This window comes from Pelodiscus sinensis, chromosome 13, assembly GCF_052426305.1.
Source record: "Pelodiscus sinensis isolate ZL-2025 chromosome 13, ASM5242630v1, whole genome shotgun sequence".
NCBI classification, from domain to species: domain Eukaryota; kingdom Metazoa; phylum Chordata; order Testudines; family Trionychidae; genus Pelodiscus; species Pelodiscus sinensis.
Genome location: NC_143064.1, coordinates 48,950,601 through 48,976,274, shown reverse-complemented (window position 1 = coordinate 48,976,274; position 25,674 = coordinate 48,950,601). Strand labels below are relative to the sequence as shown.

Below are 25,674 nucleotides of genomic sequence, written 5' to 3'. Positions count from 1 at the left end.
GGCTCTGGGGGGAGAGACTGGGCAGGGCTGCCTGGGGGGGGGGGTGCAAAGACAGGCCCCTCCCGGAGGCAGGGCAGCACCTACTGAACGGTGCCGGAGGCCGCAGCTGCTGGAAACCGGAGCCTGACTTGGCAGGAGAGGGTCTGGGGCAATTTTAAATGAAAAAGGCAACTCGGCCCCGGAGCCCTGCCACGGGCCCTGCACACACAGGCCTGTCCAGGTCTCTCGCCTTTGAGAAGTGGCCCGGCTTCCCGTGAGGTCCCCAGAGGTGCTGCAATGCCTGCCCTCATTTGCATATTAATAATGACGCCAATCAAAGCAGGCAACACGGGGTCGTCCCTCAGGAGCAGCCTCCCAGATACCTACCAGCATCTTCTGCAGCTGCTCAACTGAGTGGTTGCTCGCACTTTGCCCATTGATTTCTATGATCTCATCGCCCACGTGAAGGGAGCCTGCCAGCAATGGGAGAAAACCCATGAAATGCACAAGCAGGCAAAATACAACCCCCAGAGTCCCGGAGCACGACCCCGCAGCCGGCTCCCAGGCCTCTAAGAACCCTCCGGCCGAATGGCTTTTGCACCCCCAATGCATGGATCTCTTGCCACTTGACATCCAGATTGCTCCAGTTTCCAGCAGGGAGTCAGCGTGTCAGTGCGCGTGCATGCACATAAGCACGTGAAACACACACACGAGGGGAACAGAGCTTCCTTGCCTCCAAACACGCCTCAGTCTGGGTCTTACCATTTCTCAAAACCGAAAGCCCTTCCTACAGCCGCCGACCTGGCATCATTCTTAGCTTGGCTGGCAGGGAAACAGCCTACTGTGGCGGTATCCCCAGCGTTAGCCAGGATGGGGCTTACAGCGGAACGGTACCCTCGCTGTGGAGCTGAACAAACATGCTCTGCCTGAAGCGTGCTCCTTCGAGAAGTCTGCACAGACAGCCAAGGCTGGATCCTGATCTCAAGCCACCGCACCAGTGACATCGCTGAGCTGGCTTTGCCGTATGCTAGGCTGAGGCCAGGACCAGGCTCTTGTTCTCTACACAGACCCCGGGCTTACAAAGGGCGCTCCTGTTGTACGTATGGGACACCCATTTTGCATGCAGGCACCGTGTGAAACATACACGAGGGGAGCAGAGCACCATGTCATCTGCACGTGCCAGAATTAAAAACAAAAAGGAAATCCTGCAAGTTCATTTACTTTGGCAACTTCTTTGTGTTTGCAGGACACAGGGACAGAAATTCTGCCTTGTTTGTGCATTTTAGCCATGGAGCCAAGTTTCCCTCAAAGTCTGTGGGACCTGAGCCACATGGCGGGACAAGGAAGAGGAACGCAAATAACTTCTGTCTCCGTTTGCGGGGATGCGCTCAGCAGCTGCTCCTGCCCCATCTCCCCTCCCCCTTTCCCAGCAGAGAACTCCCTGGAAGTGCCAAGGCATTACTGCAGCAGGAGCAGAGAGCGGGCGCAAGCGGTGAAGGAAGGGACCTGACGATAGAAATCCAAGGGAAAATACTCCGGCAGCATGGAGCCGTTGACCCCATTCGCACTGACGTTCCCAGCCCGAGATGGAACGGACATGCCCTCCCCGGCAGGAGGTGGAAGCAAAGGGCTAAAGTCTCGGACCCTTTTGTGTCCAGATCTTAGCCAGTGATGCTGGCAGATTCCTGCCGTTTGTGGTTACCTTGCCTATGTATCATGCCTCCATGGAGGATCCTGGCCACCATGCAGCTCTGCTTCTCATTCAGCTTCAGCGTGATTCCCTGGAAAAAAGGAAAATCAGTGACTGACTAGGACATCTCTCGGGCGAGGCCCTCTCTCCTCCAGGTGACTCCTCCCTGGCCGGCCTGTGGCAGAGTCCTCTCCTGGCTCAGTCCCAGCCGGGTTCATTTCCTCTCGGCAGAATAAATCGACAGCTGATGCAGCTTCCTCCTGTGCCCATTACAGCCTGTGCCGCTCGCTCCCGCAGGGTCCTCGCGGGGCAGGCAGAGGCCAAGCAGCACCGAGGGGAAGACATGGGTCTAGCTGACGTCTGCAAAACCGAAGTTCAAGTCCCCCTCCACAGAGCTGGGCTGGTCAGTCGCTCCCCCGGGACACGCCCCGACCCCCGGGAGCCGTTAGGGTTGCCAAGCGCTTGCCAGCTCACCATCGGTTCCTCGGTGACCCTCTCGAACTGAACCAGCCGGATCTTGCGCACCTCACGGGCATTCCCAGCAGCTGGCGTGCCGGGCATGGCTGAGCCATTGGTGTAGATGTCCTCGGTCACCGCGTTCGATGGATACGCCACAGCCTGTCGGGGCAACGCACAGACCACGGTGAGGGGCAGCCCTGGAGGCCCTGCACGAGGCGACGGGCTGGCTGGGACTCCCCAGTGTATCGGCCCGGCACGATCCTGGGGGCTGCTGCAGGGTCCTACCGAGCCCACCAGCCTCAAGGGCACGTTCTGCCCACGCTACCGAGGCCCCGCCCGTGAGCAGAGCTGGTCAGGGAGCCACCGGGGAGCTGGGGCTGGCGCACATCACTGCCCTGCACTCCCAGCTCTTGCAAGCAGCTGGGCCTCGTGTCCCTCCACGGTGATCCCTGATAGCCAGCCGAGTAACATCAGTGGAGCTCGGCCCGGCCCAGCCAGCAGTGGGGCCTGGGTCCCAGAGAGACAGGAGAATAAAAAGAAAGAAAAGGAAACAATGGACATGTGCCGGCCTGAGAGACGAGTGTGACCCACAAGTCCAGCGTGCAAGCAGCACTGCCGGCCTGGCCACAGCTGAGAGAGGAAAAATGAAAGGTCACGGGAGCTGCAGTGTTCCCTGGATACATGATGGTGCAGCAGCAGATTACAAACCCACGTTCCTGGATAAAAGCGATGGATCGTTGACACAAATCACAGCTCTCTCACCCCACAGACGCAGCAACTCCATCCCAGAGCCACAGAGCGAGAGCTCCCTGCCAAGACTCACTCCATCAGGGTCCTCCAAGGGAGCATGGCCGGTCACCCACCTCACAAGTCCCAGAACTGCCTGCAGCTCCCACTGTCCCAACCACGACAGGGTACCAGCTGGGACATCTGCACAACCTTCTCAATGGCCGCTGGCAAGAGGACTAGCTGGAGGCAGCACATCAGCGATTACAGAGCTGACACCCGGCTCGGGGGAACCATGGAAACCGCCCGGACTAGCTCCCATTGGGCCAGCTTTTGCAAACGGACCCCGTCTGGGTCCTGCTGCGTGGCAGGACCAAACCTTCTTAACCGTGGCCTTTTGGGGCTGCTGGCCAGGCTCCCCCTGGCCTCCCACAGCTCCAGGCCTCGTGGCCCCACCCTGGCTGTGACCCAGGGATGCCCCAGGTGCAGGTGCTGAAAGTGCTGAGCAGAGACGGGGCCTGTCCTGGCAGCGCAGGAGGGGAGCGCTCAAGCCCCTCGCCCCAGCATTGGATTTCCCCGCCGTTGTGGATAAATCCCTGTGATATTATTAAGATCTTGTCCTTTTCGATCTATCTTTGTTAAGTGTCTTATAGAATCTCTGGAACATTTCTCCTGGAACTTTGTATTGAGATATCTAGATCTTGTAAGAAAAAAATGTCTTTTGAGGTCTCCCCTTTCCTTGACTGCCCTGTTGAAATGAATGAGGTGTGAATGGAGAATGGAAGGGGAGCGCCTCCAGCAGCAGTTGCCAGGGCGGAGAAGGTCTGGGAGCCAGATCTAAGACAATACCTGCAAAGTGAGCTCATTAAGAAGACTGGACAGACAGACGCCTTGGGAGTCCAGCAGCAAGTGCTGCCCTTGGAAGAACTCTCTTTGAAGCAGCATCAAGAAAGGCCAGGTGATGACTAATTGGCTGCATGAGAGGGATAAATAGGAGGCATCTTGTAGAGGGACCCCAGGTTTTCATCTTGTCAAAATGGGAGCATCGATCCGGATCGGCAGAAGCCCGGCTCCACCCCTCCCCTCCCCCATCTAACTCACCTGGCCAGTGCCGTTAGGGTGGCAACTATTGGTAACAAGATGGAGTGTGATGTGTGTGTGTGTGTGTGCATGAGTGTGATGTGTGTGTGTGAGAGAGAGTGCATGAGTGTGATGTGTGTGTGTGTGTGCATGAGTGTGGTGTGTGTGTGTGTGAGAGAGAGTGCATGAGTGTGATGTGTGTGTGTGAGTGTGTGTGTGTGTGAGAGTGCATGAGTGTGATGTGTGTGTGTGTGTGAGAGAGTGCATGAGTGTGGTGTGTGTGTGTGTGAGAGAGAGTGCATGAGTGTGATGTGTGTGTGTGTGTGTGTGTGAGTGCATGAGTGTGATGTGTGTGTGTGAGAGAGAGTGCATGAGTGTGGTGTGTGTGTGTGAGTGTGTGTGTGTGAGAGAGAGTGCATGAGTGTGATGTGTCATATGCATATGATAAGTATGGATTGATCTGTGGCTGTTCAATTAATGTGGCGTGTTGCCTTATCCCTCTGAAAAAGATCCCGAGTACTTCTTTTAAGTACAACAACGTGCCGGGCACTACCAACGAGCCGGCTGTTGGAGGGAGGGAGGCGACTGCAGCAGGAAATTGGAAAGATGGAAATTCTCACTCCCGTGGCTGGCCGGGTCTCAGTCCCAGGACCCTTCCCAAAGCCCAGTGCCAGCAGCATGGGGAGCTCCAGAGACTCACTCAGCCTGGGGCCCAGCCTCCTCCCCGGAAAACCGGGCCCCAGCTCACCACACTCAAGGCAGTGACGCCTTAGGCCTTGGCCAGCACAGCCAGGGACGCCGGGAAATAGCTAGGCACACAGTGCCCAGCGCCAGCGGCACCTCAGAGCCTTGCAATGCCCAGCCCCCTCAGCTCCAGCCCCCTCTACTGCCACGCGAATCCCTGCAACAGCCCTGCCCGGGGGTGAGCTCGTCCCGTCTCCCCCGCGGCACGCCGCAGCCAGCCTCCGCTCTGACTGCTTCAGGAGCAGCGGCAGGGCCCAGCCCCTCACCGAGATGGCAGCCAGCGGGCGACAGGAGCAGAGCTGGCCCCACCGCCCACTGAACGAACAGCCCTGGGTCATCCCTCCGGCAGGCCCAGCCCTGGGCTCGAGGCAAGAAACGACTGTCTGGGCACAGACACTGGCTCTCACCGCACCCCAACAAGCATACAGCAGTGGGGAGAGCAGGCCCGGTGTGCTCTCCCCAAGAGGCCAGCAGGCGTCCCTGGAGCAGCCAGGACCCAGACCCACGGGGCAATGGGCAGGATTTGAACTCAAACCCTGCAGTGCTAAGAGCACAAGCCGCTGCTGCTCGAGTACAGGAGTAACCCGCCTCAGTACAGCAGCCGTAGACTCTCCTCTTCCTCCATGGGCCAGCCGGGGAGGAGAGACAAGCACCGTGCCAGTGCACATACAGAACCTCTCCACCTCCCAGCACGCCCTCTGGGACTGGGCTAGGCAGAGCTCACCACGTGCCTCATCCCGTAGCCATGCACTGCCGCAGCCGCCAGCCCTGCTCTGCTCAACCTCAGCTGCAAGGCCCGCTCAGGAAACCGGCTCAGACGCTGCTGGGAACGTCTTGGTCTCTAGTTGCCTTGACTTTTGAAGCTGACCTTGGATTCCTCTGCAGCTTATCTGAGCCCTGGCCAGCACCCTCCTTCCTCTCCCTTCGGGGTAGACACAGGCCACGGAGAAGGCTGCAGATATAGGGTAGAGGCGGCTTACAGCAGCATCACGACGCCATTGCTGGGCTCACTCGTGTCGCTTCTTTCATTCGCCAGCCACCAGAAGCATTTTCTAACCAATCCCCACGAGGCCTCCTGCCCGCGAGACACACTCGAAGCGGCACTGCTACTGGCAACTGCGCGCCACGCGGCCTGGGCCCAGCCATGCACTCAGAGACGGCAGAGTCTGCTGCGTGCAGCTCCCTGTCGTCACGAGCAGCCGCCCCCGCCCCGCACACAATTCAGCAAGTGCAGCCAGAGAGGGGCCAGGGGCTGCGGCAGCCCTAAGGAGCCCTGGTAGAGCTGAGTGGGCGGCTCAGAGCTCCACAGAGATGGAGGCCACAGGGCCGGTCTGAGGGACGCTGTGGAGCCGGGCTGGGTTCTAGGATTGGGATGGGCGGGGGGGCAGGTCTGAGGGACGCTGTGGAGCCGGGCTGGGTTCTAGGATTGGGATGGGCGGGGGGGCAGGTCTGAGGGACGCTGTGGAGCCGGGCTGGGTTCTAGGATTGGGATGGGCGGGAGGGCAGGTCTGAGGGACGCTGTGGAGCCGGGCTGGGTTCTAGGATTGGGATGGGCGGGAGGGCAGGTCTGAGGGACGCTGTGGAGCCGGGCTGGGTTCTAGGATTGGGCTGGCGGGGGGGGGGGGGTCAGGTCTGAGGGACGCTGTGGAGCCGGGCTGGGTTCTAGGATTGGGATGGGCGGGGGGGGGAGGGCCGGTCTGAGGGACGCTGTGGAGCCGGGCTGGGTTCTAGGATTGGGATGGGGGGGGGGGGGCAGGTCTGAGGGACGCTGTGGAGCCGGGCTGGGTTCTAGGATTGGGATGGGCGGGGGGGGGGGGGCAGGTCTGAGGGACGCTGTGGAGCCGGGCTGGGTTCTAGGATTGGGATGGGCGGGGGGGGGTCAGGTCTGAGGGACGCTGTGGAGCCGGGCTGGGTTCTAGGATTGGGCTGGCGGGGGGGGGGGGGCAGGTCTGAGGGACGCTGTGGAGCCGGGCTGGGTTCTAGGATTGGGATGGGCGGGAGGGCAGGTCTGAGGGACGCTGTGGAGCCGGGCTGGGTTCTAGGATTGGGATGGGCGGGGGGGGGCAGGTCTGAGGGAGGCTGTGGAGCCGGGCTGGGTTCTAGGATTGGGATGGGCGGGGGGGGGTCAGGTCTGAGGGACGCTGTGGAGCCGGGCTGGGTTCTAGGATTGGGCTGGCGGGGGGGGGGGGGGGGCAGGTCTGAGGGACGCTGTGGAGCCGGGCTGGGTTCTAGGATTGGGATGGGCGGGAGGGCAGGTCTGAGGGACGCTGTGGAGCCGGGCTGGGTTCTAGGATTGGGATGGGCGGGGGGGGGGGCAGGTCTGAGGGACGCTGTGGAGCCGGGCTGGGTTCTAGGATTGGGCTGGCGGGGGGGGGGGGGCAGGTCTGAGGGACGCTGTGGAGCCGGGCTGGGTTCTAGGATTGGGCTGGCGGGGGGGGGGGCAGGTCTGAGGGACGCTGTGGAGCCGGGCTGGGTTCTAGGATTGGGATGGGCGGGAGGGCAGGTCTGAGGGACGCTGTGGAGCCGGGCTGGGTTCTAGGATTGGGATGGGCGGGGGGGGGCAGGTCTGAGGGACGCTGTGGAGCCGGGCTGGGTTCTAGGATTGGGCTGGCGGGGGGGGGGGGCAGGTCTGAGGGACGCTGTGGAGCCGGGCTGGGTTCTAGGATTGGGATGGGCAGGGGGGGGGGGCAGGTCTGAGGGACGCTGTGGAGCCGGGCTGGGTTCTAGGATTGGGCTGGCGGGGGGGGGGGCAGGTCTGAGGGACGCTGTGGAGCCGGGCTGGGTTCTAGGATTGGGATGGGCGGGGGGGGGGGTCAGGTCTGAGGGACGCTGTGGAGCCGGGCTGGGTTCTAGGATTGGGATGGGCAGGGGACGGGGGGGGCAGGTCTGAGGGACGCTGTGGAGCCGGGCTGGGTTCTAGGATTGGGATGGGCGGGGGGGGGGCAGGTCTGAGGGACGCTGTGGAGCCGGGCTGGGTTCTAGGATTGGGCTGGCGGGGGGGGAGGGGGTCAGGTCTGAGGGACGCTGTGGAGCCGGGCTGGGTTCTAGGATTGGGATGGGCAGGGGGGGGGGGGCAGGTCTGAGGGACGCTGTGGAGCCGGGCTGGGTTCTAGGATTGGGATGGGCGGGGGGGGGTCAGGTCTGAGGGACGCTGTGGAGCCGGGCTGGGTTCTAGGATTGGGATGGGCAGGGGGGGGGGGGCAGGTCTGAGGGACGCTGTGGAGCCGGGCTGGGTTCTAGGATTGGGATGGGCGGGGGAGGGGGGGCAGGTCTGAGGGACGCTGTGGAGCCGGGCTGGGTTCTAGGATTGGGATGGGCGGGGGGGGGGGCAGGTCTGAGGGACGCTGTGGAGCCGGGCTGGGTTCTAGGATTGGGATGGGCGGGGGGGGGGGGCAGGTCTGAGGGACGCTGTGGAGCCGGGCTGGGTTCTAGGATTGGGCTGGCGGGGGGGGGGGGGCAGGTCTGAGGGACGCTGTGGAGCCGGGCTGGGTTCTAGGATTGGGCTGGCGGGGGGGGGGCAGGTCTGAGGGACGCTGTGGAGCCGGGCTGGGTTCTAGGATTGGGATGGGCAGGGGGCGGGGGGGCAGGTCTGAGGGACGCTGTGGAGCCGGGCTGGGTTCTAGGATTGGGATGGGCGGGGGGGGGCAGGTCTGAGGGACGCTGTGGAGCCGGGCTGGGTTCTAGGATTGGGATGGGCAGGGGGCGGGGGGGGCAGGTCTGAGGGACGCTGTGGAGCCGGGCTGGGTTCTAGGATTGGGATGGGCGGGGGGGGGGGCAGGTCTGAGGGACGCTGTGGAGCCGGGCTGGGTTCTAGGATTGGGATGGGCGGGGGGGGGCAGGTCTGAGGGACGCTGTGGAGCCGGGCTGGGTTCTAGGATTGGGATGGGCGGGGGGGGCAGGTCTGAGGGACGCTGTGGAGCCGGGCTGGGTTCTAGGATTGGGATGGGCAGGGGGGGGGGGGCAGGTCTGAGGGACGCTGTGGAGCCGGGCTGGGTTCTAGGATTGGGATGGGCAGGGGGGGGGGGGCAGGTCTGAGGGACGCTGTGGAGCCGGGCTGGGTTCTAGGATTGGGATGGGCGGGGGGGGGCAGGTCTGAGGGACGCTGTGGAGCCGGGCTGGGTTCTAGGATTGGGATGGGGGGGGGGGGGCAGGTCTGAGGGACGCTGTGGAGCCGGGCTGGGTTCTAGGATTGGGATGGGCGGGGGGGGGGTCAGGTCTGAGGGACGCTGTGGAGCCGGGCTGGGTTCTAGGATTGGGATGGGCGGGGGGGGCAGGTCTGAGGGACGCTGTGGAGCCGGGCTGGGTTCTAGGATTGGGATGGGCGGGGGGGCAGGTCTGAGGGACGCTGTGGAGCCGGGCTGGGTTCTAGGATTGGGATGGGCGGGGGGGCAGGTCTGAGGGACGCTGTGGAGCCGGGCTGGGTTCTAGGATTGGGATGGGCGGGGGGGGGGGCAGGTCTGAGGGACGCTGTGGAGCCGGGCTGGGTTCTAGGATTGGGATGGGCGGGGGGGGGGGCAGGTCTGAGGGACGCTGTGGAGCCGGGCTGGGTTCTAGGATTGGGATGGGCGGGGGAGGGGCAGGTCTGAGGGACGCTGTGGAGCCGGGCTGGGTTCTAGGATTGGGATGGGCGGGGGGGGCAGGTCTGAGGGAAGCTGTGGAGCCGGGCTGGGTTCTAGGATTGGGATGGGCGGGGGGGGCAGGTCTGAGGGACACTGTGGAGCCGGGCTGGGTTCTAGGATTGGGATGGGCGGGGGGGCAGGTCTGAGGGACGCTGTGGAGCCGGGCTGGGTTCTAGGATTGGGATGGGCGGGGGGGGGCAGGTCTGAGGGACGCTGTGGAGCCGGGCTGGGTTCTAGGATTGGGATGGGCGGGGGGGGGCAGGTCTGAGGGACGCTGTGGAGCCGGGCTGGGTTCTAGGATTGGGCTGGCAGGGGGGGAAATCTGTGGGTCAGGTCTGAGGCGTGTTGCAAAGTTGCCAACTCTTGTGATTTTACTGCCATGGCTCCCGGCAGCCCTACGAGGAGTGTCGCTGGTGCCGGTAACCGATAAGCGTCAGCCTGTCGGTTGCCCGGTTACACTCTTACAGGAGCCTGACGATTTGGGGCAGTGGGGTTTGGCCGCTGCAGTGGCAGAGCTGGGTGAGGTGCCCAGGGCTGGCATCGGGGGGCTGGGCGTGGGAGAGATGCTCCAGGACTGAGATGCACTGGCGCGGTGCCGGAGGTCGCTGGCGCGGTGCCGGAGGTCGCTGGCGCGGTGCCGGAGGTCGCTGGCGCGCCAGCAGAGCCATGCGGAGTTCCCAGGGGCACAAGCCGTCACTGCAATAGCAGGCGGTGCTGTAAATCACGAGGGTGCGGTGGTAGAGCAGCAGCCAGGGGTGCAGGGCAGCAGCAGAGCTGGGCAGGGACAGCTCAGAAAGCCCCAAAACCTTTGCCTAGAAATTCAAGAGCCGGGCGGGTTGCTCCTGCCCGACGTGTTAAATCCGTCTGGCCAGAGATGCGGCTGCCACCCCAGCCAGGTGCAGCACGTGGCTGAGCGACAAGCCCCAGGCGGATGAGGGGCCAGGTCCGCAACGCAGGCCGGGGAGACAGAACACACCGAGATGCGCCTGGGCCCAGGGAGCAGACAGGGCGGGAGAGCAGGAGGACCCATGAGGAAGCTCTGGGCAGGGAAGGGAGCTGTTCTGAGGCAGGCGGCTCCCGGTCTCCAGCAGGCTCCCTGCGCCCAGCCAGAGTTCAAAGTGTCTCCAGGGAGCCGAGTCAGCAGGGCTTCCCCTTTATCGCGGGGCGACTGACTCAGCAGGATTCCAGCACCCGGCTCAGCACATTCCCGTCAGCGGATCCGGCTGGGGGCAGCCTAGGACTCCCCTCCCCCCGCTCCGACCTTTGCTTCCAGCTGCGTAATGGGCGACATGCCCTGCCCAGTAGCTGCTCAGCAGCCTAGCAGCTGGGGCGCTCACTGGCTGCCGCGCTACACAGCCTTTTGCCCAGGCAGTCCGTCAGCCCAAGCCACCAACGCGGCCCTGGACACGGCTCAGTGCCAACGGCTGCAGCTGCACAAAGCAGGCAATCCTGGGACGGGGCAGGGACTCTCCCAGGAAGCAGCGACAGAGATGGGGGGCCAGGGGGACTATTGCTGTGACAGGGTGGCCAGAAGGGCAGATGCCAGCCTGGAAGCATCCCCAGGGGAATCCTGAGCAGGAGGGGGGAGGCTCTTTTATCTCGGTCCTCGGCCCTGGGACACCCACATCTGGATCTGGGGCCAAGGAGACTGAGCGGTTGCCAGGGTCAGAGAACAAGCAAAGGAGGAGACAGCGAGTCGAGGGGCTCAATCGATTTAGCTTACGAGAAGGTGACAGGGCTGGATCCCGGCCCGGGCACAGACGTTTGAACATGGGCTCACCCGTCTCGCAAGCAGGGCCCAGTGGCAGGACGTGAGGCAAAGCAGGCTGGAAATATGGGAACATCTTTAACGACGAGGGTAATTAGCCACGGGGCCAGTTTGCTGAGGCTGCCTGGACTCCCCAGCAGCAGCCGCTGCTCACGCAAGACTGGCTCTTCCCCCAAAGGACGGCCCTAGAAGTTAGAGGGAGTCTCGCACGAGCAGGCAGGCAGACTGTACTCGCACCATCGCCCCTGGGGGCGGCACGACAGGACCAGCACGAGCCCAGGCAGGAGTGGGCAGCCGGGGGCAGAGGCAGCTCATGGAGGAGGAGCTCCGCACACCTGCTCCCAACCTCTCCTCCGTCCCCCCACCCGCCCTGCTGAAACGACTCTGGGAAAAGCAAAGCGCAGGGGAGAAGAAAGAGGGACAGGAGAGCCAGCTGCTCTGCTGCGGGCAGCTGGGCTAACAGCCCCACACACAGCCAGGGCCAGCCCCTTGGGGTTAAACAGGCGCCGGCCTTGGTGTTCTACCTGGGTTCAATCAAGGCGGGTCCCCAGCAGACGCCGCAGCAGAGGGGAAAGCACGAGGCGCGGAGGGTTACAGGGACTGGCAACGCAAAGCTCTCAGCTGTCTGAGTCTGGCAGGACTCAGCGAGGCCCCAGCTACCGGAGCCCCAGGACTACATGACAGTGGCAGCCAAGTACACTGCTAGCCCTGGCTCCTGGAGAAAGGGTTGGAAAAGGGACCTCAGTTGGGGCTGGCCGGACGCAGTCAGGCGGCAGCAGCGACCACAGCAGCAAAGCGGGTCCAGGGCTGCGCTCCGCGTACACCAGAAAAGGGGAAGTTTGAAAGGGCTGGTGCAGTCAGGAACCCGATCCCGTGCTGGCTTCGTTTCCACGCGGGTGGGTAAACGCAGCATTTCCATCCCGCCAAGCAGCATCTCCAGGCCGCAGCAAGGCAACGGGCGACCGTGAGCTTCCCAAGAACAAGACCGAAAAGCCTCCATTCCGAGCTGGCTTGGACAAAGGGGCCAGGCAGCGGGGCTGGGCCAGGCCTGGCTAAGGGGATGTGCCACAGCCTGGTCAGAGCAAACCTCCTGCAAAGCCAGAGCTCCACAGCAGGGCCTTGTGTGGCCTGTTGATCCTCAGAGCCGGGGCCACGAGGGTCTGGCAGAGCCGGCTGCTCATGCAGGGCTCTCCACTGCCTCGGAGGGTGCTGGCCGGGCGCCCTGCGAGGGGCCAGTGGCAGCAAAAGTACAGCCCGAATGCTGGCCCAGCAGAACCCGGGCAGCCATGGCAAGGGGTGGTGCTGCACTTGGTGCACTGGGACCCAGCTCAGGCCAGAGCCCAGGGCACCTGGTGCCGCTTTGAAGATCCAGGCTCAGTTCTCGGGCACAGTGCTGCTGCTCTGCACACCCGGCCTTCGTGGGGCTTTGCAGACAGGCCTGCGAGGGCCACACGTGCCAAGGGATGGAGGGTGCAGCACATCCAGAATGGGCAGCGGCTGGGTAGGGGGGTCCTGCAGAAAGGGGTCTAGGGGTCCTAGAGGACCACAAGCTAAATACCAGCCACAGTGTGATGCTGTTGCAAAAAAAAGCAAATGTGATTCTGGGCAGCATTCACAGGAGCAAGACACGAGGAGTCGTCCTTCCGCTCTGCTCTGCGCTGGGCAGGTCTCAGTTGGAGGACTGTGTCCAGTTCTGGGCCCCGCATTCCAGGAAAGATGTGGAGAAACTGGAGAGGGTGCAGAGAAGAGCAACGAGAATGATTCAAGGTCTAGAGAACAGGAGCTAGGAGGGGAGGCTGAAGGAATTGGGCTCGTTTAGTTTGGAAAGGAGAAGACAGAGGGGACAGGAGAGCGGTTTTCAGGCATCTAAAAGGGTGTCACAAGAAAGAGGGAGAAAAATTGGTCTGTCCTCAGAAGCTAAGGAGGACAAGACGCAAGGGGCTTAAACTGCAGCAAGGGAGGTTGAGGTTGGGCATCAGGAAAAACTTCCTGCCAGTCAGGCTGGTGAAACACTGGAATCAATTGCCCGGGGAGGTTGTGGAATCCCCATCTCTGGGGATATTTAAGAGCAGGTTAGATAAACATCTGTCAGGAATGGTAAATGGTGCAGGGTCCTGCCATGAGGGCAGGGACTGGACTCGACCTCTCGAGGGCCCTTCCAGCCCTAGTGTTCTCTAATTGTATCCATTCCACCCCCAAGGTACCAACCCAGCCCCAGCACCAGGGTTCCCTGCCAGCTGGGCACCCGGGCAGCCACTAAGAGATTCCAATGCCATCCAGCTGATTAGAAGAGCGCCGCTGCTAACGTGTGTTCCTGTTGGTGGTGCACATTGGCACACACAATAAAGTTTCCTCTGCACATGGAACACTGCCCAGCACCCCACTGGGAGCAAGGCAGAGCAGTCAGATGATCAAGCTCTGGAGTGTCTGAATCCAGCCCCCATCTGTAAAATGGGCTGGCGAGAGGAGACTCCTTGGAAAGGCCCAGCCACCCTCCCCCCCAGGGCACACGAGTCCTGGGGGAGGAGAGGCACAAGCAGCCCCAGCATAGCAAAGGAGGCCCCCACCGCTAGGCTATCAACCATGAACTTCCCAGCACTTCGATCATTCACCTTGTCCAAAGATCAGCTGGAGCCGCTCTGCTCCCTGCATGCCCGAAAGGGGATGGAGCCACCTGCCTCCGCGTGGTCAGCTTTGGCTGGAAGCCAGGACTCCCATGGGAAACCCAGGCTGCCTAGCTCCCCGGGGCTCTCGGGCTGGTACAGCGACCCAAGGAACAGCGAGCGACCGCCTGGCTCCATCACAGCCGCTCCTCCCAGAATCCATCCACCACCCGGGAGGGAGGGCAAGGCCAGAGCCCCAGTGCCAGCCCCAAGAGGGCCCGGGGACCCGCCCAGCCTCACTAGCTCAGTTAAGGGCACAGGCTGTCTTCCCCCTCCCAAGCCGTAAGCAAGCCATTCACAACAGCACAACCCAGCTACTCTCCCCTGGGCCTGCTAGCTGTGCACAGAGACAGCTCAAGCTCCCCAGCTGGTTACTGATCACCAGGGCTCCTTGGGGGCACAGGCCCCTTCCAATGTGGTACCTGCAGCCAGGGGGCTTTGACGGACTGGGAGAGGCTCTGTGTCTCAATGGGCCGAGAGGAGGGAAGAGCACCCGGCTGCAGTGCCCACCCACAGCTGGAGAGAGAAAAGGAGGCAGCAAGGAGCCAGGGAAGCCCTGGAGACCCCACCCATGTGCCCAGCACAGTAAAGGGTTAAGCAGCAGGGCCAGGGGCCGGGGACCCTCCTCCTTCGCCACCCGTCCGGAGGGCTGGGACACAGCACGGAGCCCGCGGCGACTATTCAGCGCACGTTCCACACAAAAAGCATCATAAGGAGGCTGAACCTGCCCATTATGAATTTGTGAGAGCAGAACATTTCATCTCCCGTTTCAAAATGGCTTTTCATTGCAATTTGCTCCTACCCAGAAAGGCCCAAACCGGGTTCAAAACGCCACTTGGGAGCTTGGATTTCCTCAAGCAAAGCGTCCTGCTCAGCTCCAACGGATTTTCAGAATTCCGGTTCACAGGAATACGCGTATTTCAACGTCCCTCCTGGACTCAGAAACAGCTGGCTCCTTGCAGGCTCTGGGCCAAGGCCTGTCCCAAATGCCTTGACGCACCAGGAGACCTTTAGGAAAACAGAGCAGCCCCGTGCCCCCCAGCTCCCCACCAGCCCCACTGCTTATGCCTCGCTCCCTGCATCCCCATATGGCATCTGCGGCTCCTAAGGGTACAGACCCGCGGATGCAGAGCAGGGCACCAAGAGGAAACCCGGGGGCGCAGACTCCGAGCGGGTCCAGTCGCAGCGCCACTGCAGTCTGAGGCCACGGCACCCCGGTGGAGCCGGCTGTGGGATCTGGGGCAGTGAGCCGGGGGCAGGAACCGTGAAGAGTGACACACCAAACCCACCCTCCAGCCAGAGACTCCAGGGCTCTGGCGGAAAGCTCACTGACTCACTCAGGGGGGAGGGGATGGCTTATTGCACAACAGGGTGGGTTAAGGATAAAGTTTCAGTCTGGTCTCCAGTTTCCTCCCTGCTTCTGTGAGTTTAAAACCAGAAGCCTCATTGCTCAAGTGTGCAGCTGGCGAGTGACCCCCCTCCCCGGGCACTGCTGGGCCAAACAGGCGAGCGCCTCACGGGATAGACTCATGGCTCCATGGAGTGCACAGGCTTCCCCGACTGACCGCTGGGCATGCGGCCGCTGCAGAGGCTCCCTTCCCCACCCCACTGCCACGCAGTGGCCTGTTCCCGTGGCTGAAGCCCATTGCCACGTCTCCTCCAGCCTGGCGCGGGGACCTGCGTGTGGAGGCTGCTCAGCAGCTACAGCAGCTCATGTGACAGGCAGCTCCAGTTCAGACCAGCTGCACTTTGCAGCAAAAACAAGAAAGAGCCTCGTCTTTGCCTGGAGCTGCAGCCCCCTCCTCCCGCTCGGCAACCCCAAAACGGCAAATCCTCTTCCAAGCCAGCTTGACATGCCCCTCCCGCTGCCTGCCCTCCAGGAGAGGAGAGGAGAGGAGAGGAGAGCCGCCCACGAAACGCTCAGCAAGAAACAGAACAGGGCCATTCCCGACAGATTCGGGGCCAGCTGCCCCCCAACCCCACTCCGAGACCGAGGGCCAGTGAATGCCACCTCCCTCCATGGCACCTGTCCCTCTCCAGAACTGATCAACGCTGCCCCCACATCAGCCAGGCAGGTAACATGGGAGTAACACAGAGCACCACCCCCCCACTCCCAGCCACGGCACCCCTGCCTCTAACCCTGATGCCACCCACTCTAGTTTCACACCACTCTAATGCTGCTGTCTTCACGGGAGTCGCTCCGGATTCACACGAGAGACGGGCCCTGGGCTCTGCCGGGGCTGGGATCCAAGCAAAGTGGAGCGCTAACAGCTGATCTCTTTGGAGCTGTGCAGAGCAGTGGCTGCCATAGCCAGCCTCAACCCTTGTGTGTGGCTCTCAGAAAAGGCTGCAAGGCTGCGCGGGGCGAGAACAAGAACCGAGAGATGCTGCAGTAAACACCTTCCAGCATGGATCTCAGAGCACACCAGGAGTGGGACCCTTCCCCCCTGGTGCAGATGGAGAAACGGAGTGGTGCAGAGCCACTGTGAGCCCCAGGGCCAGGCTCTAGTTGGCCCTGCTTCGCCAGCCGTGGGGGGGACCGGTGCCATGCCACACCTGTACCCCAAACCGCTCGGCACGTCAGTTCCGCCCAGGGAAGGCAGGAGCTAGCGACTCAGAACTAGACATCTAAGGGCAGGTGCCCACCGCTGAGGGCTGCTTGGGCTGGCACTGTGATAAATAGCCAGGCACTGACAGTGTTGGCCTCGGTGCATTGCAAAGCCAGCCCCCAGCAGCACCAGCATCCCAGCCCGCAGGCACCAGCGGCGTTAACGAGCACCAGAAGCGCCACAGGGAGCTGTTAGCGTCCCCCTGGGGCCACCTTTGCAGGCAGGAAGCTCCCGGGGACCTTAGCCTGGGGGAAGGGCCGAGCTCTGCACGCAGCAGGCAGGGCAGCCGCTTGCAGGAGGCTGTGGGTCGTGGCACCCACCTCGTGTTCTGCTGCTGCTCTTGGCTCCCCCCCCTTCTCTGGCGGGTGCTGTTCAGGGCACATGCCACAGGGCTCCTCTGCTGGGCCCCTCTCCCAGCACTGGGGGGCACAGCCTGCCCTGAGCCGGAGGCCGAGCTCAGCATGCGCCCTCCAGCAGGGAGGGGCCCAAAGGTGCTGTGGGGGGTGCCCCCCAGTCTGTGTCCAAAACAAGCTTTGCAACTGCCCCTTCCCTGGGCAGGGGCTTCAGCATTGGGCGGGGGGGGCGCTTTACGGCAACTTCTACCCCCCCCGGCCTGGTGAGCGGGCCCCGAGCCCCCGGCACCAGTCGCCTTGTACCCAGCGCCCTGCCCCGTGAGTCCGGCTGCCGCGCCCCTCACCTCGGCCTTGGGCCGGCTCTGCAGCAGGTGCTCCAGGTACAGGTCGGAGAGCGCGGTCCGCATGCTGCCCACGCTGGCGCCCCGGCTGGACTTGAGCGTCATGTCGGGCTCGCTGCAGCCGGCCGGGCGGGGGCTTGGCCGGCTCCAGTCCCCGGGCCGGGGGCGCTGCAGCGGCTCGGTCCGGCGCGGGCTGCGGAACCGCGCAAGAAGGACGCGCCGGGCAGCGCAGGGGCAGGCGCCGGGCTCGGTCACTCCCCCGCCCCGCCCCGCCGGAGAGCCGCGCCCCCGGGGCCCGGAGAGCCCGGCAGGGCGGAGAGAGGCTGATGGGGAGGCCCCGCTTCTCCCCCAGCCGTGCGCCCCCCCGCCTTCCTCTTCCCCGCCCCCAGCCAGCCGTGCGCCCCCCCCGCTTCTCCCCCAGCCGTGCGCCCCCCCCGCTTCTCCCCCAGCCGTGCGCCCCCCCGCCTTCCTCTTCCCCGCCCCCAGCCAGCCGTGCGCCCCCCCCCGCTTCCCTCCCAGCCGTGCGCCCCCCCCCGCCTTCCTCTTCCCCGCCCCCAGCCAGCCGTGCGCCCCCCCCGCTTCTCCCCCAGCCGTGCGCCCCCCCCGCTTCTCCCCCAGCCGTGCGCCCCCCCGCCTTACTCTTCCCCGCCCCCAGCCAGCCGTGCGCCCCCCCGCTTCTCCCCCAGCCGTGCGCCCCCCCGCCTTCCTCTTCCCCGCCCCCAGCCAGCCGTGCGCCCCCCCGCTTCTCCCCCAGCCGTGCGCCCCCCCGCCTTCCTCTTCCCCGCCCCCAGCCAGCCGTGCGCCCCCCCGCTTCTCCCCCAGCCGTGCGCCCCCCCCCCCGCCTTCCAATTCCCGCCCCCAGCCAGCCGTGCGCCCCCCCCCTTCCCTCCCAGCCGTGCGCCCCCCCGCTTCTCCCCCAGCCGTGCGCCCCCCCCCCTTCCACCCCGCCCCCAGCCAGCCGTGCGCCCCCCCACTTCCCAGCCAGCCGCGCGCCCCCCCCCGCCTTCCTCTTCCCCGCCCCCAGCCAGCCGTGTGCCCCCCCGCCTTCCTCTTCCCTGCCCCCAGCCAGCCGTGCACCCCCCCGCCTTCCTCTTCCCTGCCCCCAGCCAGCCGTGCGCCCCCCGCCTTCCTCTTCCCTGCCCCCAGCCAGCCGTGCGCCCCCCCGCCTTCCTCTTCCCTGCCCCCAGCCAGCCGTGCGCCCCCCCGCCTTCCTCTTCCCTGCCCCCAGCCAGCCGCGCGCCCCCCTGCCTTCCTCTTCCCTGCCCCCAGCCAGCCGTGCGCCCCCCGCCTTCCTCTTCCCTGCCCCCAGCCAGCCGTGCGCCCCCCCGCCTTCCTCTTCCCTGCCCCCAGCCAGCCGTGCGCCCCCCTGCCTTCCTCTTCCCTCCCCCCAGCCAGCCGCGCACCCCCCCGCCTTCCTCTTCCCCGCCCCCAGCCAGCCGCGCGCCCCCCCCCTTCCTCTTCCCCGCCCCCAGCCAGCCGCGCGCCCCCCCCGCCTTCCTCTTCCCTGCCCCCAGCCAGCCGTGCGCCCCCCGCCTTCCCGTGCTCTCCCAGTCCCCCCCATCCCCACTCTCCCATCCCCCACACCCGCACTCTCCCAGTCCCCCCCCCCCCCAATCCCTGGGGGTCAAATTAAACATTTCATTTCATTTTTGAGAATGTAAAAGCTTTTTGAAATGGAGGAGAGGTTGAAATGCCATTTGTCCGGACTGGGGAAGTGTCCGAATGGGCACTTCAGTCTTCTTGGGAGTTCCCTCCAGAGCAGCTGGGAACTTCGCTGCCAATTTGTGAAATGTTTCCATGGACCCAAACCTGCATTTTTTTGATGAAAAAAGTTTAGTCTGAAAATGTTTGCCCAGCACTAAATGAAAAAGCCGCCAGCCTCTGAACAGAGTCCCAATGGTCCCCGCATGGCAGCCCAACAAAACAAGCCCCTGCTCCGCCCTGCCAGGCATGTGGGCACACGGCTACAGGGCCGTAGACTGCAACACGAGACCCAGCGTGGACAGGACTTGAGATCTGCCCGCCCCACAGCCCAGCCAGGTCCGCATGCTGAGCCCCGCTTCCCTGAAGTCGAGCTGTTCGGATCTGGGGGGTTGATTCACACCCGTCTCTAGAGGCCCGGTCAGCAAACCTCTGCTTGCCCCATCCCCCTGCGGGCCCAGGGGCTTTCCTGACTCTCCCGTCGGGGGTGCCACCTTGCCAGTGCTGAGAGGCGTTTGATCCAGGAGAACAGGAGTTGGCTGGAGAGTCAGAGACCTCGCTTCTCTTCTCAGCCCTCCACTGACCTTGTGCAAATCCTTCCCCTCCCACCCGTCCTGTTTTGTCTGCTCAGATAGCAGGAGACAGCAGATGTCCCAGAGAGCTCACGGTGTTTGCGCAGTGTCTAGTGCAAGGAGACCTTGGCGTTGGCCGGGACCCCGGCTGGTACAAGTCCCTCACGTCACAGCGCAGCCTGCTCGGGAGGGACCCGTACCACGACTCAGAACTGCAGCCGGGAAGGGCTTATCCCATTACAAAGGCACCTTGTAAACGAATGGAGCAAAGATTCTGTAAGCTCTTTTGTGGGGCTCCTGAGCAGTGCCTGTGAGCCACGGGTGGCAAGAAACCCTCTTTCTTACAGGGCAGAGCCACGTCGAGCTGGAGAGAAGCCAGAGGCGCCCATCAGGGAATGGGACATGGCAGGGCAGGCTTTGCAGATCTATGGGCTGGTAAGGGTCCCACAGGAAGATGAGCTGACAAGTCATTACATAACAGTAGCCAAGCTAACAGGCTGCACATGGGCCTAGGCTGCAGCATGACCAGATCAGGAGGGGAGGGGGTTTGGGTGCCACAGAAAGGGCAGCCTGACCCTACACCCTTCCTGACGTGGAAATTGCTGAGATGCAGTCAGAAGGGAGGAGCTTGTCTCTGTGCCCAGGGGTGTGTCCGACAGGGCCTGCAAACCATGCCCACACACATCTGCTGATGGAGGATCAGAAGAGAACCCGGAAGTAGGACCTGTTATTGGCCTGCTCATGAAAACAGGGAAGAAAAGTGTGTGTGTGGGGGGGGGGCACTTCTGGGCCTCTCCCTCTGGACACATCTTGTCCCACCAGCAGATGGACGCTTTGCCATTGGAAAGCCGCCGCTGTGGCATGGAGCACCAGCCAACTCCAGCACTTGAGTGTGGGGTGTTCTGCTTACCTGCTGCAGACGTGCCCGTGCTAAGTAAAGCGTAGCTGTAAGTGGAAGCACTCGTGCTGTCCTGCGCGTGCCATCTATCAGTCGGACGCCCACGACTTCCCTGATTTCTTTCCTGACGCATCCTTGCATGGAGCAAAGTTACTGAGACCTTTGCACTGAAAGACCCCTGGGCAACACAAGTCACATTAAACCCGTGTGGATGCTTTTACTCAGAATGAGAATGACCTGAATTCAGTTTAGTTTAATTCCCTGAAGTGACTTAATGAAACTTGATGTCAGTTAAGAATTAAACTGTTCAGGTCACTTTAATTCTGAAGAAAAGCATCCACACGGGCTTAATGCGATCTCACTAATTCACTTGAACATTATTTCAGGCCTGGCCTTACACGTTCCATTGATGTCACCTCAGGTCTCCACCCCCTGGACTGCCAGAGCCAGGCTGTTCTCAGTCCCAGTGGAGATGCAGCTAGAACATTTCAGCTGCCTTTGCGTGGCGAGGTGGCGTTCTGACCGACAGCCCCTCCTGTCAGCGTAGGGCGGGTCTACGCCAGCATAGGGACAGTACAAAAATCAGACACCTAAAATGTCCAGCATCTTCTGATTTTTTTTCCCCTGCCAGGAGGTGAAAATACCAAACACCTGGCAACCCTGTGACACTCAGCAACCGGGCCCAGCCCCCTGGCCCCTCCCAGCCCCCCCAAGTCCCTCCTGCTCCCTACTTACCTGGTTCCACAGGGGAGCTCTCTTCCTGCACAGAGTAAGAAAAACCCCAAAAGCCTTAAAGGGGCTATGCTGGCTTTTTTTGTGAGGGTTTGATTTGTTTATTTTTTTGCTTAGTAACTGTTGGAGCCTTTTTTTTTCTCAACAACTTTGGTCTCTCCCCCTTTTTTTCCTCAACTGTTTTTTTTTGGGGGGGGAGGGGGTTTGGTATTTTGGTTAAACCATCTGGCAACCCTAGTCTCTGAAGGAGTCCCAGGTGCCTGTCTGACCTGGCTGAGAAGCTGTCTCTGGCAGCCTATTGAGGGAACATGAACCTACACACCCAACTACCCGTGTGCCTGCCCGCCACCAAACTCCTCCTGCACACCCGCCCGCCCACCTCCTGGCCCCCACTAGGACCGAACTCCTCACCCGCTGCCTTTGGTCTGCCACACCAGGTAGACAAGCCCTAGGAGTTATTTGGAAATACGGAATTCAATGTGGCTGTTGGGAGAAAGTTCTTCATTCAAATAAAGCCCTGCAGTGGTAGTGACAGCACAGAGGGCTCTGTCTGTGGAACATGCAGCCCTCGAACTTCCTGGGGAGGCTTCCTCCGGCTGGGCCGTGAGCATCTGGGCCCGGCTGGCGTCTCCTCGCAGGCCGGAGAGGACATGGGCACGTCTGCGGAAGCGCGTCTGGTCTCCTCAGTCCAAAAGAACCCTGGGAGAGCAGAGGAGCGGCAGGTCGCTCAGCGAAGGACTGACCGGGGAAGGGGTTGGGAGGCGGAATGACGGTGATGAAGGGGCGACGTGCTGTGGCTACACCCTTCTCCTGCCCGAGGGGACCCTGCTTCTGGCTGTGGGACCCGGAAGCGAAGGCCTGCCCAGGGTTACTGGAACCACACACCTCTCAGAGGTGGCGCCAGGCCCCGGGGAGCAGCCTCCGGCCACACACCCGCAATGGAAGGAGGCTGCTCAGGGCTTCCCCCACAGCAGGGCACAGTGCTCGGGCTCCTGCAAACGCTTTTTCAAAGAAAGGAAACGAATTGTTCCCACCCACCCCCGTCAAAGCGTCTCCCGGGACACAGGCTCCGAAGAGAGGGAGCGGGGGCGGGGCCGCATCAGCCATGGATGCTCTGAGTAGTTACCTCACCCTCCTTCCCGAGCGCCTAGTGTGGCACATCCAGCTGCGTGCCTGGCCCCTGGCCCCTGCGGTTTATTCCCAGCCTCTCCCCGGGGTGTCTTGCTACGGCGGGGGAGGAGAGCGATGCATTTCCGTTAGCGAGGCAGGCCAAGGAGCTGAACTTCGGCCGCGGTCCCTGGGGTTCATTCCAGTCTCAGACTGGCCCCTGAAAGCTGTCTCCTGCCCTTGGGGATGAGCTCTGGGCAGTGGTTCTCAGCGGTGCTGGCTTGGCTCCCCTTTGGGGTGTCGGGAGTTGTTTATGCCCCTCCCCAGGCAGGCAGCCCCAGCCGCAGCCGCCATGATTCAGTCTTGCTGCCCTTACTTCTCCGCTGCGCTGCGGCTACGCCGCCTTCGGAGCCAGGCCTTCAGCCTTGGCAAAGGAAGGAAGTGGCCATGCAGGGCTCTGGGCTGGGGACGCAGCGGGGCAGCGGCCTGTGCTCCGAAGCAGGCGCACACTTACGTGATGCAGCAGAGGAGGAGCATGAACCCCAAGGCCAGGGGGAAGGCGTACAGAGCTACCCGGGGGAAGGACTCCCGGACATGGATCCAGAGGTCATCCGTGTAGTCTGCCAGCCAGGACCTGCGGACTCCTGCAGAGGGGCACGTTCTCGTCAGCGAAAGGGGCGCGGTGGAACCGAACCGGCTGCAGGGTGTCCCGGGGAAGGTAGGGGCCATTGCTGTCTGCCTCAGAGCCCGTAGAGCACCCGGGGGTGAGTCGCTGCTGCCTCCCCAGGGCCCAGCCGGCTCCTCACCCACCTGGTCTCTCCCGAGCCCCAGAGCAAGGGAAGACGGCGCCTGACTGCGCCTCAGGGACTTCGGGGTAGGCCCAGGGCACCTTGCATCCCTTGGTCACCAGTCTCAGTGCAGACCAGCTGGTAGTGCCCGCCCGAGGCCTGCCAGCCGTTTGCCTGCCCATGCCCGACGGTTCTGTACAGCAGAGCCTGCGGACACGTCCTCCTGGCATGCTGATGCATGTGTCTGCTCTTGGCAGGCTGCTGGGCCGGCGTCACATGAACCGGGACCCCGGGCTGAGCGCAGTGACGCCTGCAAGAGGCTCCTGGAAGGCCAGGGATTAACCGGAGCATGCGCCTCTAAGCTGAGAAGGGGTTACCTCAGGTCACGTTGGGATGTCTGAATCCAATTAGGGCTGGCGGAGGCCTTGAAACATCCCCTTCTGGGGAGCCTGACAGCGGAGCTGCCGCTCCAGGGCAGGAGGCCAGGTGCCTGCCCGCAGGGGAGACAGCCAAACCCGAGCGCCTGTGAGGGGACGGGTGAGACTCCCAGGTAGACACCGTGCCCCAGTAGGAGGGGCAGCAAAAGGCACCTCTGGGTTTTTGTCTGAGACTGTTTGGAGGATCACGTCCTAGGCTGACAGCCACAGCACAACCAAGGGAGCACAGAAGGGGCCAGGCAAACTCTGCCGGAGTGGGGCTGGTTACCCCCGGCCCCCGTTGCCGAGGGGAAGCGCCAAGGCTGGCGAGAGAAGAGGAGCCGGGGGGTCCCGTCTCGCTAGGGTTTGGACCTGAGAGGCAGGTCTGGGGGAAGCTGAAACAGCCTGACGGGCCTTCAGAAAGCCTGGAACCGCCCCGGAGACTCGTCTGCCTGGGGACACCCAGGAAAGTTGATTCAAATTAACGTCTGAAGTCGGTGAGTTAAACGTCATTAAGAGCCTGTCGTTCAGCATGGACACGGCCTTGCTGCGGTGGGATTGAATTGTGTGAGTGAAGCGAAATGGACTGACGGGCTCCTGAATCCTGACCGAGAGTGTCAACACAGGAGCTGGATGAGTTTCACTTATCTACACCTTTAGTTAATTCAGATTCACTTTCCTGAGTATTCCCATGTAGACAGACCCTAATACTGCTGGTTACATGTTGGGGTTTTCTCCGAGGAGTTTTGAACAGCGACTTGGAGGGGCTGGTGCTGACCCAAGCAGTTGAGATTTTTCATAAAAGTAGATTTAGAAAAGATCCAATATCTGGCACTTATGCTGAAACATGAAGAGTCTGATCCAGTTTCTCTTCCTCCTGCTGCTGTGGACCCTCCTCCACGGCCCCTGGTGCTAGAGTGCCCTTATCTCTGCAGGCGCCTCATCTCTGCCTGCCCTTTGCCCTTGCAAGGAGCAGCCCGAGGCGCAGATAAGTGAGAGTCAGTGCCCTGGAGGCAGATTGCTTTTCCTTCTCCGGGAGCAATCAAAGCGCCAACCCTGAACTCTGAGCCCTGCTTCCAGTGGGAGTGGAGGGCACTGGGTGGCCGGGTAAACGTGCAGAACCCCACTGCCCCTTCTAGCACCGGGAACTGGCTGGGGCAGTTCCGCAGCCACCACCCACGGCCACTCGCCTGCCCTGGTGCCAGGGGCTTTGGCACAGTGACCCAGCGCTGACGGGACGTGGTGCCGGAGCGCCTCTCTCGTCCCCCTGGCGGGGTCCTCTTGGGCCCAAGCTGGGGAGGGCCAGCTGCTCTCATGGGCACACTGAGAACTGGGGGCAGCTCAGCTGGGATCCTGCCCGTCCGGGGAGCAATGAGCCTGCAGCTCGGAGCGTGGCCAATGGCCGCCGCGGCGCCATTCTCTGCGGGGGGTCGGGCCTGTCTCTCAAACCCCAGCAACCTGGGGACCCCCACGCCGGCTTCTGATTTTCCCTGGTGGTGCTCACCCCCCACTCAGCCCCAGGCCGCACCCGCCCCTCCACCGCTTCCGCTGCCCCTCTCTAGCCCTCCCCGGGCGGGAGCTGCCCCTGCTCCTCCTGCGTGCCGCTGGACAGTTGCGCTGTGGGGTGCGGGGGGTTATCAGTGGGCGGGCAGCCCTGGGCATGGCTCAGGGACCCCCTGGAGCCGCCCCAGTCTGAGAACTGCTGCTCTGCCTCATGCGGCTTTAGCTGCTGCTTTTACTACTCACGCTGGCTTTCCTGGCCGGGCTCTCCTCTCTCTCCCGCAGCGAAGGGGCGAACTTTCCCCTCCTCCTGCAGAGCCAGAAGGCTCCCTGGGCCGGGTTCCTGGGCTCCCTGCGCCCGGCTCCGGAAGAGCTGCCTGCGTGGCCAGGGGATGAGCTGAGGCTTGGCGGTGGCCTGCTTGCAGGAGGCAGCGGCAGTCAGGCAGAGCAGCACTGGAAATACAGCAGTGTGCCGCAGCGGTGCCATGGCTTCCTCCGGCAGCGCTGGGGCCACCTGCCCCTCGCGCCTGCTCTTGCTCTCGTCTCCGCCGGGAGGGATCCCTTGGCCACAAGAAAACGGACAGAGAGAGAGCTTGGGGCTGCTGCTGCTGCGAGAAGACTCAGCCGCTGCTCGGGGGGAAATTCCCCTAAGCTGGGGCTGGCGGGTAACTGTCCACAGGGCCCGAGCCAGCACCCGGGGGGGGTCCTTTCCACGGGTTCCCGTGGCCTTTGGAACAGCCCCACGTAACGCCAGTGGCACGTGGGCGGCTGTTGGGACGTGCGTAGGCAGCCCCTTCGTTCCCTCCTGCCTGGCTCACTGGTCGCTGGCTCGTGCGGATTTCTCGCTAGTAAGAGGGTCTCAGGAGGAAAGATCTGCCCGTGTGAGTGGCCAGGCCTGAGCTGTGACACTGGGCTGTCGGGGTGCAGGA

At 63.1% G+C, this 25,674-nt stretch overlaps 1 protein-coding gene across 1 annotated transcript in view; it reads right to left on the bottom strand.

Moving 5' to 3' along the window:
* MPP1 (MAGUK p55 scaffold protein 1) overlaps nucleotides 1-17,287 on the bottom strand; it is a 29,986-nt gene extending 12,699 nt beyond the window's left edge. The window contains exons 1-4 of the mRNA XM_075941244.2: nucleotides 17,035-17,287; nucleotides 2,144-2,287; nucleotides 1,682-1,760; nucleotides 367-452 (exon numbers count right to left, since the gene is read on the bottom strand). Of these exons, the coding sequence (XP_075797359.1) occupies nucleotides 367-452; nucleotides 1,682-1,760; nucleotides 2,144-2,287; nucleotides 17,035-17,136 (411 nt within the window). The 5' untranslated portion in view covers nucleotides 17,137-17,287. The remainder of the gene's footprint in view (nucleotides 1-366; nucleotides 453-1,681; nucleotides 1,761-2,143; nucleotides 2,288-17,034) is intronic.
* Nucleotides 17,288-25,674: the final 8,387 nt, after the last annotated feature.